The sequence below is a fragment of the Engystomops pustulosus genome, chromosome 7, assembly GCF_040894005.1.
Source record: "Engystomops pustulosus chromosome 7, aEngPut4.maternal, whole genome shotgun sequence".
NCBI lineage: Eukaryota > Metazoa > Chordata > Amphibia > Anura > Leptodactylidae > Engystomops > Engystomops pustulosus.
Genome location: NC_092417.1, coordinates 8,343,290 through 8,361,128, shown reverse-complemented (window position 1 = coordinate 8,361,128; position 17,839 = coordinate 8,343,290). Strand labels below are relative to the sequence as shown.

Here is a 17,839-nt window from a genome sequence, read left to right as displayed (position 1 = left end):
AATCTAATATCACTGGCAGATCGAAGAGCACGGGAAGGGCGATAGACTGAGATGTGAGAGGAGAGATAGGGAGATGCAGCATTATTCAGAGCTTTGTGGATGAGGGTTATTATTTTAAAGTGAATACGGAAGGAGACGGGCAGCCAGTGCAGTGATTGGCACAAACTGGATGCATCCGTGTAGCCAGGGGCGTCGCTAGGCTAAAAGATCCGGGGCTCGTGCCCCGGATCTTTTGGCCTGTGCCCCGGATCAGCGGCACTCTTGTCCCACTGTCCGGGTCCTCACCCCTCTCTCACTTCTATCTGGGTCCCTTCCGGGCACAGATAGAGGCGAGCGCTGCAGTGAAGAATGGAGCTATAAGCTCCGTCTTTCACTACACACAGCAGGAGACACGGTGACGTCATTAAACCGCGTCTCCTGCTTCTACCAGCTGACTAAAGCGCTGGGAGCCGGAGACGCGGTGTGATGGCGACTCATTCCCACACAGCGAGAAGAGGAGAGAGGCAAGAAGAAGACAGGTGAGCATGAAGTTGTTTTTTTTTTTAATTCAGTGTAGGAATTTGCTAGGGGGTGCCCAATTTGCTGGGGGGACAGGGGCTGGGGGACATTAAATGACCGGGGTCATAATTTCTGGAATGCTATGGGGACATTAATTTCATTTATGTGGGTGTATGGACCATTTCTCAAGGGGGGGTATATTAATTTATGTGGGGGATATTATCCATTGTCAGGGGGAATCCATTACTGGGGAGCTAATGGAAAAATTAATTTCTTGTGGGGGGGAGATTGTGGGGGATATCAATAGCTGGTGGAGGGGGCCATCAATTGCTGAGAGGGGCTGGTTGGGGAAAATTCCATTGCTGGGGGGGCATCCGTGCTTGGAGGCTGACATGGAATATTAATTTTGTGAGGCAGGGGAGGCTGTGGATGACATCCATTGCTTGGGAGGTAATGGTAACATAAATTTCTGGGGGGTTTGTGGGACACATCATTTGCTGAGTGGGGGGCGTATCAATTGCTGAGGATCTATGGGGCACATCCATTGCTTGCTGGGGGTGGGGCTGAAGACAACATCAAATGCTGAGAGGGGCTGATGAGGGTCATCTATTGCAGAGGGGATGGGGGGACATCTGTTCCTCAGGGGTGGGGTGGAATATTAATTTCTGGGGGGGGGGGGGGCTATATATGACATACATTGATGGGGAGCTAATGGGAACATTCATTTCTGGGGGGATTTATGGGAGACATCAATTGCTTGGAGGGGGGAAACGTCAATTGCTGGGTGTCTATGGGGCACATGCATTGCTGGGGGTGGGGACAACCATTTCTGAGGGGCTGGGGGTGTATTCATTGTTGGGGTTTTGGGGCATACACCTTTTTGAAGGGGTACATTAATTGTGGGGGGGCTTTGGGGGACACCAATTACTGGGATGTGATGGGATGGCATCAATAAGTGTGAAGGGCAGGAGGGACATCTATTGTTGTGGGGGCTGCAGAGAATATGAATTTCTTTGGGGATTGTTAATTGCCCATTATATATAACATTATATACTGGAGGGTTGTGGGGACATCCCTTATTGGTGAGACTTATTATATGTGGGAGAATTATTCAGTGGGTGGGGGCATTATTTAGTGTGGGGATTTTTCGGCGGCTCCTAATTAGATAATTAGAAAGGGTCACTTGGTAGGGGCATTATCAAGGTGAGAGGTATTAAGTGCATTATTACATGTTAGGCCAATGTATTGTGGAGGGTCAGTTATTGTGGGGGCCACAATGGGGACAATGTAGGGGTAGCAGAAGGATAACTGTGTTAGGGGACCAAGATATAGGAACAATAAGATGCCTGTGTGGTAAACTTTACAGTGAGGAGAATTGGTGATGCTGGGGCTAATGGAGAAGATAGAGAACAACTACAGTCCGAGGACACATCACCTGCAGGCAATGGATGGAATTGGTTTTGGCGGGAAACTCATTTGAGGGGGTCATGTACAAAAATGGTCACTCCTGTCAATTTAATACAAATGCATTGGGGCCCATGCCCCAGATCTTTTGCCATCCTAGCAACGCCTCTGCGTGTAGCGTTTGGTCTGAAAGACGAATCTGGCTGCTACATTAAGAATAGATTGTAGGGGAGAGAGTTTGGAGAATGGAAGATGATTAGTAGGGAGTTACAGGAGTTTAGTCGAGAGTGAATAAGCGCAACAATTAGCATTCAATTCAATCCCAAGACAGCGGCCTGCTGCCTCGGTGCTACAGTGATCCCACAGATCGAGATGGAGAGGTCAGGGTTAGGTAAGGTGGAAAAACAAGAAGTTCAGTCTTAGAAAGATTAAGTTTCAAGAAGTGAGAGGACATGATGTTAGAGACAGTAGAGAGACAGTCACTAGTGTTTTGGCCAGGGCTGATGTTATGTGCAGAAGTGTCATCTGGGTGTCATTAGCATAGAGGGAGAAAAGGACCTAGGACTGAGCCCTGAGGAACCCGAGAGGAAGAAGAGAAGAGAAAGATCCAGAAAAGGAGACTCTGGTGGTTTTCTTCCTATCTCTCTGACCGCACTTTCAGAGTGCAGGGTCCTCCAGGCCAATGGAGCGAAGCCCCTGAGGAGGAGCTGGTGGTCCACAGTATCGAACGCTGCCGAGAGATCCAGAAGGATAAGGAAGGATTAGTCACCTTTGGATTTTGCAGTGAGGAGATCATTGAAGACTTTAGAAAGAGCAGTTTCAGTGGATAACATAGACCAGAAACCAGATGTAGGGGGTCAAGGAGGGAGTTAGCTAAGAGAGAGGGCGGGTTATAGAGAGAGAGGGCGGGTTATAGAGAGAGAGAGAGGGCGGGTTATAGAGAGAGAGAGAGGGCGGGTTATAGAGAGAGAGAGAGAGGGCGGGTTATAGAGAGAGAGGGCGGGTTATAGAGAGAGAGAGAGAGGGCGGGTTATAGAGAGAGAGAGAGGGCGGGTTATAGAGAGAGAGAGAGGGCGGGTTATAGAGAGAGAGAGAGGGCGGGTTATAGAGAGAGAGAGCGCGCGGGTTATAGAGAGAGAGGGCGGGTTATAGAGAGAGAGGGCGAGTTATAGAGAGAGAGGGCGGGTTATAGAGAGAGAGGGCGGGTTATAGAGAGAGAGGGCGGGTTATAGAGAGAGAGGGCGGGTTATAGAGAGAGAGGGCGGGTTATAGAGAGAGAGAGGGCGGGTTATAGAGAGAGAGAGGGCGGGTTATAGAGAGATGGCAGGTTATAGATAGAGAGGGCGGGTTATAGAGAGATGGCGGGTTATAGAGAGAGAGGGCGGGTTATAGAGAGAGAGGGCGGGTTATAGAGAGAGAGGGCGGGTTATAGAGAGAGAGGGCGGGTTATAGAGAGATAGACCGGGCGTTCCAGGAGTTTGGAGATGAAAGGAAGGTTAGAGAATGGTCTGTAGTTAGCAGCACTGGATGCGTCCAGGGAAGGTTTCTTTAGTAAAGGGGTAACAACAGCGTGAAAGAAGAGGGGACGACACCAGAAGAGAGAGAGACTGTAAGAGATGTGAGGGGATGGGGTAACTGATGCAGGTAGTGGGGCGAGCAGAGGAAAGGAGCCCAGACACTTCTTCCTCTGTGACTGGCTCAAAGGAAGAGAGTGAACAAGGTAAGGTATGGGAGGGAAGGGGATTGGAGGGGTGAGTGCATTGAGCAATTTTACATGGCGAATACAATCAATTTTATCATTAAAGTATGCGCCAAATATTCAGCCCCAAGGTCAGTGACAGGTGGCTGCACCCTTGGTGTTAGTAAGGAGTGAAGCGTATCGTATAATGTATGATTCTGTTTGTTAAACTGTGTATCTAATCCTATCCTGCTGTGTCATACATTCCACTGAGTTGTGTATCTAATCCTATCCTGTGTGATACTGTCTGCTGAGCTGTGTATCTAATCTTATCCTGTGTGATACTGTCTGCTGAGCTGTGTATCTAATCCTATCCTGTGTGATACTGCTGAGCTGTGTATCTAATTCTCTCCTGTGTGATACTGTCTGCTGAGCTGTGTATCTAATCCTATCCTGTGTGAAACTGTCTGCTGAGCTTTGTATCTAATCCTATCCTGTGTGATACTGTCTGCTGAGCTGTGTATCTAATCCTATCCTGTGTGATACTGTCTGCTGAGCTGTGTATATAATCCTATCCTGTGTGATACATTCCACTGAGCTGTGTATCTAATCCTCTCCTGTGTGATACTGTCTGCTGAGCTGTGTATCTAATCCTATCCTGTGTGATACAGTCTGCTGAGCTGTGTATCTAATCCTCTCCTGTGTGATACTGACTGCTGAGCTGTGTATCTAATCCTCTCCTGAGTGATACTGATTGCTGAGCTGTGTATCTAATCCTCTCCTGTGTGATACTGTCTGCTGAGATGTGTATCTAATCCTATCCTGTGTGATACTGTCTGCTAAACTGTGTATCTAATCCTCTCCTGTGTGATACTGATTGCTGAGCTGTGTATCTAACCCATTCCTGTGTGATACTGTCTGCTGAGCTGTGTATCTAATCCTATCCTGTATGATACTGACTGCTGAGCTGTGTATCTAATCCTATCCTGTGTGATACTGCTGAGCTGTGTATCTAATCCTATCCTGTATGATACTGACTGCTGAGCTGTGTATCTAATCCTATCCTGTATGATACTGACTGCTAAGCTGTGTATCTAATCCTCTCCTGTGTGATACTGACTGCTGAGCTGTGTATCTCATCCTCTCCTGTGTGATACTGTCTGCTGAGCTGTGTATCTAATCCTCTCCTGTGTGATACTGACTGCTGAGCTGTGTATCTAATCCTCTCCTGTGTGATACTGATTGCTGAGCTGTGTATCTAATCCTCTCCTGTGTGATATTGTCTGCTGAGCTGTGTATCTAATCCTATCCTGTGTGATACTGTCTGCTGAGCTGTGTATCTAATCCTCTCCTGTGTGATACTGCTGAGCTGTGTATCTAATCCTCTCCTGTGTGATACTGCTGAGCTGTGTATCTAATCCTCTTCTGTGTGATACTGCTGGGCGGTGTATCTAATCCTCTTCTGTGTGATACTGCTGGGCGGTGTATCTAATCCTCTTCTGTGTGATACTGCTGGGCGGTGTATCTAATCCTCTTCTGTGTGATACTGCTGGGCGGTGTATCTAACACTCTCCTGTGTGATACTGCTGGGCGGTGTATCTAATCCTCTCCTGTGTGATACTGCTGAGCTGTGTATCTAACCCTCTCCTGTGTGATACTGCTGAGCGGTGTATCTAACACTCTCCTGTGTGATACTGCTGAGCTGTGTATCTAATCCTCTCCTGTGTGATACTGCTGAGCTGTGTATCTAATCCTCTCCTGTGTGATACTGCTGAGCTGTGTATCTAATCCTCTCCTGTGTGATACGGTGTACATGACATATGTATGATCACAACTGGGGACCCTTTTATCTCCTATTCCAGGGTCTTCGGTTGATGCTTTTTCCCTCTTCTGTTATTTGTAGATATTTTTGTGATTATTTTAAGTCTCTTGATAATGAAAAGGAGAAAAATCTTCCCTGAAATGTTTTATGTCCCAGCGGCTGATTTCTACTAGAAGTGCCCCCGGGTCTATGCCTCTTCCTTACATGTAATGTGTATCGGGTAGGTACCTGGACCACCTACCTTCCTACTCAGGGACAGTAAGGATTTGGGGGCCCCTAACTAGGAGATGCTGGGCCCCCCTGCTGCTTGTATATTTATGGCATTATGGTCCTATATTATCACAAAGTGCTGTCAGGGGGTTGTATATACGGCGCCCCCAGAGGTGATGGGGAATAACTCTGCACCTTCCTGTCCTGTAAGACTTTGGGTGCTGGAGATGATATGTGGGTGCAGGGTGTCCCCGGCCTCCTCCATCACCATCATGTGCGGCTCCTGTATTACCGGATCACAGAGATAAGAGACAGGATTTCTGGACTTGGTTCCTATATACATTGTATATCTATAGATTATTAGGGAGAATCTTCCGGAAATAACAGACACAGGAGCCGGATACAAAGTGTCTATTACCCAGAGAATCTTCATTATATCTTATACTTACTATAATCTCTCCATCCTGCGGAGACCGGACAGAGCTTCCAGCAGGACACGGAGGTCAGGACCAGCCAGGAGGTTACCAGACAGGTCCAGTCTCTTCAGGTCCGGATTATTCTTTATTACAGAAGCCAGACTGTATCACACAGGATAGGATTAGATACACAGCTCAGCAGTATCAGACAGGATAGGATTAGATACGCAGCTCAGCAGTATCACACAGGATAGGATTAGATACGCAGCTCAGCAGTATCACACAGTAGAGGATTAGATACACAGCTCAGCAGTATCACACAGGATAGGATTAGATACACAGCTCAGCAGTATCACACAGGATAGGATTAGATACACAGCTCAGCAGTCAGTATCACACAGGAGAGGATTAGATACACAGCTCAGCAGTATCACACAGGATAGGATTAGATACACAGCTCAGCAGACTATCACACAGGGTAGGATTAGATACACAGCTCAGCAGACAGTATCACACAGGGTAGGATTAGATACACAGCTCAGCAGACAGTATCAGACAGGATAGGATTAGATACGCAGCTCAGCAGTATCACACAGGGGAGGATTAGATACACAGCTCAGCAGTCAGTATCACACAGGAGAGGATTAGATACACAGCTCAGCAGTATCACACAGGATAGGATTAGATACGCAGCTCAGCAGTATCACACAGGAGAGGATTAGATACACAGCTCAGCAGTATCACACAGGATAGGATTAGATACACAGCTCAGCAGTCAGTATCACACAGGAGAGGATTAGATACACAGCTCAGCAGTCAGTATCACACAGGAGAGGATTAGATACACAGCTCAGCAGTATCACACAGGATAGGATTAGATACACAGCTCAGCAGTATCACACAGGATAGGATTAGATACACAGCTCAGCAGACTGTATCACACAGGGTAGGATTAGATACACAGCTTAGCAGACTGTATCACACAGGGTAGGATTAGATACACAGCTCAGCAGACTGTATCACACAGGGTAGGATTAGATACACAGCTCAGCAGACAGTATCACACAGGAGAGGATTAGATACACAGCTCAGCAGTATCACACAGGATAGGATTAGATACACAGCTCAGCAGTATCACACAGGAGAGGATTAGATACACAGCTCAGCAGTATCACACAGGAGAGGATTAGATACACAGCTCAGCAGACAGTATCACACAGGAGAGGATTAGATACACAGCTCAGCAGTATCACACAGGATAGGATTAGATACACAGCTCAGCAGTATCACACAGGAGAGGATTAGATACACAGCTCAGCAGTGTCACACATAGCATAACAGCAAACAAAAAATAAAGTCTTCACACATGGATATCAATTAGAGATGGGCGAATCGATTATAACAAAGTAGAATTTGATATGAATTTCACAAAAAATTTGATTCGTCACAAAGCCGAAGTTTACGTTGATTCGCGGGAACAAAGTTTTTTTTTTCTTTCTTTTTTCAGCTATATGGGCGCGAGCACAACGTATTACATGGGGCAGAGAACTCTGGGAAGGAGAAAGGAACACCCCCGATGACATCTGCAGACCTGTAAGCCAATCAGCGACCGGCAGGCTTATGTGATGTCACACAGGCTCACAGCCCTATAAAACTGTTGGCCATTTGCAATCCTGACATTTTACACTGGATGTGCTGTCTGTAGCGTGCAGCTGCTGCTACTCTACTGTGCAGTAGCGATTCCTGCTCCAATCCCTGGATGTTCTTTAACCCCTTCCCGACTGCATATTGCAGCAAAGGCTTACCGGTAACACCCGCGATCGGTGCTAGCACCGATCGCGGGTGCTTTCACCGCGATCGCCTCCGGCAATGCTGCCGGAGGCTTCAAAAAGATGGCGCCGCATGGGCGCCGCCATCTTGGCGCGGATCTCCGCTCCCCGATGACGTCACGGGGAGCGGTGATCCGTTGCCATGACAGCATCGGGCCTCACGAAGGCCCGAAGCTGTCTCGTTTTAACCTATTCATTACAATGTGCTATCAGCACATTGTAATGAATGAGGAGTAAAATCCCCATATACTGCCATATTGCAGTATGGCAGTATATGGTAGGATCGATCAGACAACCTAGGGTTAAAGTACCCTAGGGAGTCTGAAAAATAGTTAAAGTGAAAGTAAAAAAAAGTTTAAAAAAAAAAAATTATATTAAAAAAACCTAAAAATTCAAATCACCCCCCTTTCCCTAGAACTGATATTAATATTAATAAACAGTAAAAATCATAAACACATCAGGTATTGACGCGTCCGAAAATGTCCGATCTATCAAAATATAATAACGGTTTTTCACTGCGTTTAACCCCGTAACGGAAAATAGCGTCCAAAGTCAAAAATGACATTTTTTTGCCATTTTGGAAAATATAAAAAAATTAATAAAAAGTGATCAAAAGGTCGCACAGTCCCAAAAATTATAGTAATGAAAACGCCATCAAAAGTCGCAAAAAATGACACCACCCACAGCTCCGTACACCAAAGTATGAAAAAGTTATTAGCGCCAGAAGATGGCAAAATCAAAAAAAAAATTTTTGTACAGGAGGTTTTAAAGGAAACCTACCACTTCAAAATGACCCTTCTGACCCACAAATACCTTTAGCTTGCTCATGATGAACTGATGCTGGACCATGTTTTCATTTAACCCAGAAACCGCTGTATTCGAACATATTTTATTTCTTTGCTTTACTAAAATCTTCCTTCGGCGCTTCTGTGTGCGTCACACAGCGCGCACCACGGATCCTGCTGCTCCATAAAGCTCGCGACCGTCGATCGCGTCGGCGCCGCGCCAGTGTGAAATGTTGTCGTGCCCGAGAGCCGGTGACGTCACCGTGCTCTCGGGCACACTAGCGCATGCGCAGCAGCTCGCCGACTCGCGTCTCGGCCGGCTTTTCACTGCGCATGCGCGAAGTCCCGAAGCCTCGTAGTATCGCGAGGCTTCGGGGAGAAGACCGTGGGGGTGAGTGCACTAAAAAAAAAAACTATGCTCGCCGCTCCCACCAACGAGAGGGGGGTTCCTTCCACTGCCACCAATGATGAATAAAAGTTTTAATGCACTTCAAGCCCCCTGACACCAATGTTTATTAAAATGCATATCTATTAAAAAAAAATATATATATATTACACACACACACACAAATATATATGTATATATTTATTTATTTAAATAAATATATGTGCATGTATATATAAATAAATATATATGTGTATTTATTTATATAAGTAAATATAGATGTGTGTGTGTGTATACATTAATATATTTCTTTATATAACTAAATATATACACACACATATATATATTTATTTTTTCAAAAGAATGCTGACACCAATTTATATATATATATATATCATAAGAACCGCTCACACTAATGATACGTATGTATCATTAACCCCTGAAACCAATGAAATGCATTTATATACATATATATTTATATATCCACACACACGTATATATACATTTATATGTATATGCATATATATATACACACACATATATATTTCAAAAACACATACATGTATATACATGCATATATATATATATATATATATATATATATATATATATATACACACACACATACACAAATCTAACATTGCTTTTAGGTATCATATATATATATATATATATATATATATATATATATATATATGTATATAAATACATATATATAAAGACCCGTGGCACCAATGTTTTTGTGTGTGTGTATATATATACCTAAAAGCAATGTTAGATTTGTGTATGTGTGTATATATATATATATATATATATATATATATATATATATATATATATATCCTTACATACCAATCGACATTACATTTTTGTTATTCCAAATGCTATCTATCTTTTTTTGAACCATAGTGCCGCACAAAGAATAGGATTGAGATAATCAACTTTTACCTTTTGTCTAATCTAATTTGAATATCCAAACAACAACCTCTAAAAGGATGTGTTTTCTTATCAGTGGCAGAACTCAGAGATAATTTACTTGTCTTCATCAGTCTGCAGCTGAACTTCCAGGTTGAAAGATGTAAGTAGGAAACCTCCCATACGATTTTATGCTTCTGGTATAACAAATTTTATTTTTCCAAAACTAAACTATCTAAATATCTGTTTATATGATTAATATTCTCTATTTCTCTTCCTCTGTTTTGTACCCAAATTGTTTCAAAATGTGTTGATTTTAACCTATTCATCACAATGTTTGCTTACATGCAAGTAGCAAAATTTAAGAATATGGTAACAGTAACGTGTGCATCTAAGGCTGCATTCACACTGCTGTATTAGGGACGTATATACATTGAATATACGTCTCCCACAGACAGCAAAGGGAGCATACGCTGCAGCACAAGTGTGGCTCCATTTCTCATGGAAAAGATAGGACATGTCCTATCTTTTCCCATAGTACGTCGCCGTTCCCCATGTTTCTTTATGGAGAGAAATTTTTAAAACCAATTTTAAAAATTCCAAATATCTAAATTGGAAATTTTTTTTTCATAAGAATGCATTCACATGACCGTATGAAAAAGTAGAGCATGTCCCCTATTTCAGTTCCGTATGCCCTAGAAGTCTATGGGGACGTATAAAATACAGGTTGCATATGTGCTGCATACGGATGAAAAATGTCACATATATACGGGCTCATACGGCACAGAAATATAGGGCTGGAGAAATCATATGTTCGTCTCAATGCAGCCATTTTTCTGAAAGATTTTGCAATTTTCTTCTACATGGATTTCTGCACTCAAGGGGGTGTTCGGTTGCTCATTTGGACCGTTAACCAGATTTAACATTCAACGTCATACAGAATATTTTTGCATGCCCCATGTTAAAGATTCACCAACGAAAAAAAAATTGCACTTTGTCTGAGCAATGCAGCAAATGCCAGAATAATGTGCTCTATAAATCCTAAATCTGGTGCACTCTGCACTATACACAGGTAAATGCATACAGTACAGTGCACTGTAAATGTGGACCTATGTAGCAAAGAATTGTCTCCCAATTTTCAAAAAAATTATTATTATATTGATTGAAGTCTGTCTATGTCACCCAATTACTAACAAAGCAAGTATTCTTTTTATCTCTATCTCCCTCATCCATCTTCTCTCTCTAAAATAACCCACCTCTAAACTAATGTATTTGTTTATTTGCAGATTTTATTGTCTTCTCCAGTCTCCTGTTGCTGTGAGTAAGATTACTTATTGACTTTAATGGTTTTTAGACAAAGCTTATTGTTCTACTTTATCACCCCAAAAAGACAACCCGGAGCCAAAGTTTAGAATAAATGTAAACTGATCTTTGCTTTTGTACTTAAAGATTGTCTTTAGAAGTATTGACACGAGCGCTGCAATTCAATACAACGTGCTGTACAGAAAACGGTAAATTTACTTTATTTAATTTAGTAATTTATATATAGTTTAATTAGTTCATTATAAACATAATCCAATATAAATTCAATTTTATTTTATAGGCCTCTGTTTTTTTCAATAATCACAAGGTCATCAACTTACATCTGATTTGTTCACATTGCGTAAGTAACTTTCATTTATTCAAAGTCAATATTTGATATATTGTCATTTATTCAAAGTGAATCTGATAGCTATTAAAGGAAACCCACCACTTCCAATGGTGTTTATAAGTTGCAAATGGCGTGCACCAGCTCAGGGTGAGCTGGTGCCGGCGCTTTTTGGCGTTATGTTTTTAAACCGATATAAAGTGTTTAAACGCTTTATTAATCTTTATATAGGAAGTGGCAGCACCGCACCGTAGTACGTGCGCTGCGCGCACGACCGCTTTGTGCACATGAACAGGAAGTGGTTGCGCGCATGGTGCGCCGAGCACCATCCAGGGTGCGGTGAAGGTACTTGTATATAAAGATTAATAAAGCGTTTAAACGCTTTATATCAGTTCAAAAACATTACGGAAATAAGCACCTGCACAAGATCACCCTGATTATAACTACCATCGGAAGTGGTGGGTTTCCTTTAAACATTTTCTTATGCATTACAGATAATGTAAATACTCTAGTATATGCAGACCCGGGTATTGCACTATTGACTGGATTATAAGTCTAGGGTGGGAAATGCATTGGTTACAGCCTCCACCCAGTATATACCTATCCAGCCAATGCCCCCAATAATATTGCTAGTCAGCCCATACCCCCACAATGCATATAGCCAGCCCCTGCCCCCCCAGTTTATAGCCAGACCCTACCCCCCAGTTTAATGCCAGCCCAGTGGCGTAACTACCGCCGTAGCGGTTTCTATGGGGTCGGTGAGCTTCAGGGGCCCGGGCAGTGGCACAATCACAATGTCTGCAGACTGCGCTGCATTTCCGTACCCGATCCGACCGCCGCCCGGGCCCTGCTATACGGCGCATTAAGGTAAACGATCAATCCCTTGACCCGCCCCCTCTTTATCACACCCGCCCCAGAGTTTCTGACCCATCCAGCCCCACCTCTCCTGCGTCCGACCGCTACGCTGCTCCCACGACTGCCTGGCCGTTACCCCGGTCGCCCGGCCGGCACACTGGTCCAGGAGCTGCCTGCTGGTCCTCCACACTGCTTCCGCGGCTGCACGGCCGCCACAATGCTCTCGCGGCCACCTGGCCGGTAGCCTGGTCCCACGGCCAGCACACTGCTCCCGCAGCTGTCCACCCGCCCTTCACACTGCTCCCGCGGCTGCCCGGTCAGCATGATGCTCTCATGGCCGCCTGGCCGGTACCCTGGTCCCGCAGCCTCCCGGCCGGCACACTGGTCCGGGAGCTGTCCGCCGGCCCTCAATGCTGCTCCCACGGCTCACCGCCCTCAACTCTGCTCCCGTGGCCACCCTTCCTCCACACTGCTTCCTCGGCCGCCATGTTGCTGCCGTGGCTGCCCGGCCGGCACACTTCCTAGTCTCGCAGGATAACTGACCCACCCCACTGCACATCAGCCGGTCTGCAAGAAATGTAATTCCCTAAATATGTATGTATAGTTAATGAATGTGTGTATATGCTGTGCGTGTGTATATGCTGTGCGTGTGAATATGCTGTGTGTGTGTATATGCTGTGCGTGTGTGTATATGCTGTGCGTGTGAATATGTGGTGTGTGTGCTGTGATTGTGTATATGCTGTGTGTGTGTATATGCTGTGCGTGTGTATATGCTGTGCGTGTGTATATGCTGTGCGTGTGAATATGCTGTGTGTGTGAATATGCTGTGTGTGTGTATATGCTGTGCGTGTGAATATGTGGTGTGTGTGCTGTGATTGTGTATATGCTGTGTGTGTGTATATGCTGTGCGTGTGTATATGCTGTGCGTGTGAATATGCTGTGTGTGTGTGCTGTGATTGTGTATATGCTGTGTGTGTGTATATGCTGTGTGTGTGTGAATATGCTGTGCGTGTGTATATGCTGTGCGTGTGTATATGTGGTGTGTGTGCTGTGATTGTGTATATGCTGTGTGTGTGTATATGCTGTGTGTGTGTATATGCTGTGCGTGTGTATATGCTGTGCGTGTGTATATGCTGTGTGTGTGTGCTGTGATTGTGTATATGCTGTGTGTGTGTGTATGCTGTGCTTGTGTCTATGCTGTGTGTGTGTATATGCTGTGCGTGTGTGTGTGTATATGCTGTATGTATATATGCTGTGTGTGTGTGTGTATATATATGCTGTGTGTGTATATGCTGCATATACTGAATGTATGATTATAAGCTGTATGTATATGCATTTTGTGTGAATATACTGTATATAGATTCAGTATGTGGGTATATGGTGTTGTTATACTGCATGTTTGTGTATACACATTGGGTGTATACTGTATGTAAAAGAATATGATGTATGTATGCTATATGTATGTATATAAACAGTATGCATGCAACTTTGATGCATATATACTGTATGTATGTACAGTGAGTTTGTATATACTGTATGTATTAGTGTATAAATGTATATAGGAGTACATGAATGTGTGCTTATGAGTGTATACGTATGTATGTGTGGACGAGTATATAAAAGTGAGTGTAGAATGTTATGTTGTGTATTTCAGTGTGTACATGTTAGTAATTGTATAAATGTGTGTGTATGTATGAATATTTTGAAGGGGGGCCCCATGCAAAAATCTGTTATGGAGCCCTGCTTCTCCTAGTTACGCCAGTGAGCCAGCCCCTCCCCCCTAATACATAGCCAGCAGCACAAGCCCACAGTATACAGTTATAAACAGCCAGTCGGCCAGGGCTATTCACACCCTAGTAAAAAAACAAACTCTGTACTCACCGTTTTGAAAACCAACACTCACCGCCCGCAGGTCCTCTGCTTTCTCGCGATGCTCTGGCTGTGTCCCTGCCGCTTCCTGTTATCTTAGTTTGTGCGTGCCTATAGCTGATCACACATTATGATGTCACCAGTAGTAAAAGCACACATAGATAATAACTAAGGCTCCTTAATTTTGATGCTTGCGCTGTTCACCGCTACTCCTCAATGCCTGGATCACCTAGAAAAGGAAATTATAATTAGCAGGCCAGAGTACAGGCACAATGGGGCAGATCTATCAAGCTGTCTGAAAGTCAGAATATTTCGAGTTTCCCATGCCAACCAATCACAGCTCCACTTTAAAATATTCATGAGCACTGGTAAAATGAAAGCTGAGCTGTGATTGGTTGCCATGGTGAACTAGAAAAATTGTGACTTTCAGACAGCTTGATAAATCTGCCCCAGTATGTCATTTGCTCCAGGCTGCTAATTATGAATGCCTCTCGCACCTCTCTCTCCCATGCTTGGAGAGTCAGATGACTCCTGGTGATCCCAGCATTGAGGGCTACCGATGAATAGCGCAGGCTATTAGTGTACACTATGGTAACTGGTAATACTCTTGTATTTGTCAAAATGTGGTGACCGTTTCCCTTACATTATCATATATATACTTATTCATTCTGTATCTGCTTCAGAGTATTAGTGTATTAAATTTTTATTAATTTTTTTTTTAAATTTCATAGCTATATATAATATAATTAGTTTATCAAATCTCTTTTTTAGAATACAATACTGTCTTTCTAAGAAAATATGCCGTCTTGCCTTGTGAACCACTGCCTTAACAAGTCTGGGAAAAAGGCTTCAAGTGAAAATATCATGATACATAAATTTCCAAGTGATCGTGAAAGAGTTAAATTGTGGCTTCTACAAACAGGCCAAATTTTTCAAAATGTAGAGAGTATGGCTGACAAAATATGTCATGGAAGTAAGCAAAATAAATATGCACTGTGCTCATTGCACTTTGAAAAAGACTGTTATTTAGTCACATCAACCGGTCGAGTCCTGAAAAAGGATGCCCTTCCAACCCTGTTTCCGCGAGTTCCAGAAGGAGAATCGGTGATTGCGGAAAGTCTAAAGAAGGACAGAAAACGAAATAGAAAAAGACCTTTAGAGTTGACTAGAACAAAGGCAAATGCAGTTCCATCCACTTCATTAGAAGAACCTGGGGTTCAAGAATGTGTCTTAGACAAACAGATGCATAGTGTTGGTACACAAACTGACTACACTTTGCTAAATTCAGAATTGGTTTTTGTACGTGATGAATTATTGCCCACTGCAATGGGCAGTGCTATATCTTCCACAGACATGTACTCAGCAAATCCAATGGCCTCCACCCCCATGTCGAGCAAATCGAGACAAATATTATATTCCATTACAGAGTTCACCTCACCATTGAAAAAAAAAGCCCATATTGAGACAGAAGACTTAGAAAGCCATGCTTTTTCAATGGAAGGTATAGGACCGCTTTCACCAATTGATTGTGATGCAGAAAAACAACCTGAATGCCCGACAGCAGAGTCTTCGTTTTCTGCAATAACATTGAATCATAAAGAAACAAGTTTTGTTCCTGAAAAACCGAGTATGGATTCTTCAGAGTTATTTGACTACCTCACACTTTTTCCTGAAAATCCACCTCCCACGGTTACATTCTCAAGTGAAAGGGAAATAGTAAACGATCGCAAGCTTATTATTTTTGAAAGTTGCTTGGACAATGTGCTAATGAAGGTACATTGTCAATTTGATCCAAATTGCAAAAACAGAGTAAAAACTATAAAAAAAACATTTCAAGGATCCTTTTTCAGAGTTACCGGTCAATGTTTTGGAGGACACAAATTTCACATTTTAGAATCCCAGCCAAAAATTAAAAACTATGCCTCTGGGAACCTTCTACTCGCAGCCTCGATACTATTTAGTGGACTGAACTTTCAAAAGGTTGCAGAACTATTTGAGATTTTTGGATTGGTTGGAATATCTGAGACGTCCTACTACAGATACCAAACTAAGTTTTTATTTCCTGTTATTGATTATGCATGGAAAGAAAATCAAAAGATAAATCAAGACAAAATAAGTAAAAAAGGTCTGTGTGTTGCAGGAGATGGGCAGTGTGACAGCCCTGGACACAGTGCCAAATACTGTGTGTACACAATTCTTGACACAATCACAGGTAAAATTTTAGATTTCGAAGTAGTGCAACGTTCACAGTGCAATTCTTCAGTAGCAATGGAGAAATTCGGCTTTGAGATTTGCATTAATCGACTAATAGAAAAAGGCTTCAAGATACGTATCTTTGCATCTGATAGACATGTCGGAATTAGAAAGAAATTAAAAGAAGATTATGAAACAATAAATCATCAGTTCGATATCTGGCACTATGCCAAGTCGCTGAAAAAAAAAATTACTTCTGCCAGCAAATTAAGACTTTGTAAAGAACTCGTGCCTTGGGTTGATAAGATCATCTTACATTTTTGGTGGTGTGTACAGAATTGTGAAAGAAATCCAAATCTTTTGCAGGAAAAATGGTTGTCTGTCCTAAACCATGTTGTGAATATACATGAATGGGAAGGAAATCTTTATTCAAAGTGTGGTCATGCACCATTGAATCCTGAGGACCATGATTTGTTTTGGTTGAAGCAAGGATTCCCACCATACAAAAATTTGGAAAGGATTGTAAAAAATGAACAATTGATCAAAGAACTTCCAAATCTCGTACATAACTGCCACACAGGAAGACTTGAAAACTTTCACAGTCTTGCATTAAAGTACAGATCAAAAAGAATACATTTTGGAATAGACTCGATGGAGGCACGCACAAAATTAGCAGCTTTAACACACAACAACAATGTTGGTAGGCCTCAAGCTGTTGTTCAATTTGAGAAAAAAAACTTCTCAAAAAATCGGCACCAAAAGAACAACACTTGTAATACCTAAGGGGAAATCTCGGTGGTTTATACGTGATGTGTACGAAAAGGTCAGTGTGGATTACCTTGAGGACTTATCAATAAACGTATTACAACTGGCTCGAGGGGAATTAAACACGGATTGGACCTCCAGGGCTCCCACTTTGCCGCCGAATTTAGCTAATAAAGAGCGCCCAAACAAGGAGGAAATCCAACGACATAGACTGATTAGATTCAGATGCTCATCAGAACCTTTCTTGGCTAACCTTAGCTAATATTTGGGTTACTAGTTCATACCTTATGAGTGTGTTAAACACGTCAGTTTTACACTACATAACATGTTTAACAGTGAGGTAAATAAAAAAAGTTGTAGACATTGTTGAAATTTAAAAAAAAATGTTATTTTGCAAGAATTTTTTTGTTTATAATAAGTTCAAGAACATTAAAATTTTCACAAAGCTTGGTTGTATGATTTGTTTTACTTGTTTTTATCACACTTCAAACTAAAGTGAAGTTAAACCTCAGTGTTATAATATATCTCTTCACCATTTTGGAGAATGTTCCCTGTAAAACTGATAGT

The 17,839-nt window shown here is 42.8% G+C and overlaps 1 protein-coding gene across 1 annotated transcript; it reads left to right on the top strand.

Annotated features, from left to right (window-relative positions):
- The first annotated feature begins 10,018 nt into the window (after positions 1–10,018).
- Positions 10,019–17,290, top strand: LOC140068907 (uncharacterized). The gene is made up of 5 exons (XM_072114267.1): positions 10,019–10,105; positions 11,229–11,259; positions 11,392–11,453; positions 11,546–11,605; positions 15,086–17,290. The coding sequence occupies exon 5, from the start codon at positions 15,113–15,115 to the stop codon at positions 17,288–17,290; it is 2,178 nt and encodes a 725-aa protein (XP_071970368.1). The 5' UTR covers positions 10,019–10,105; positions 11,229–11,259; positions 11,392–11,453; positions 11,546–11,605; positions 15,086–15,112.
- The last annotated feature ends 549 nt before the right edge of the window (positions 17,291–17,839 follow it).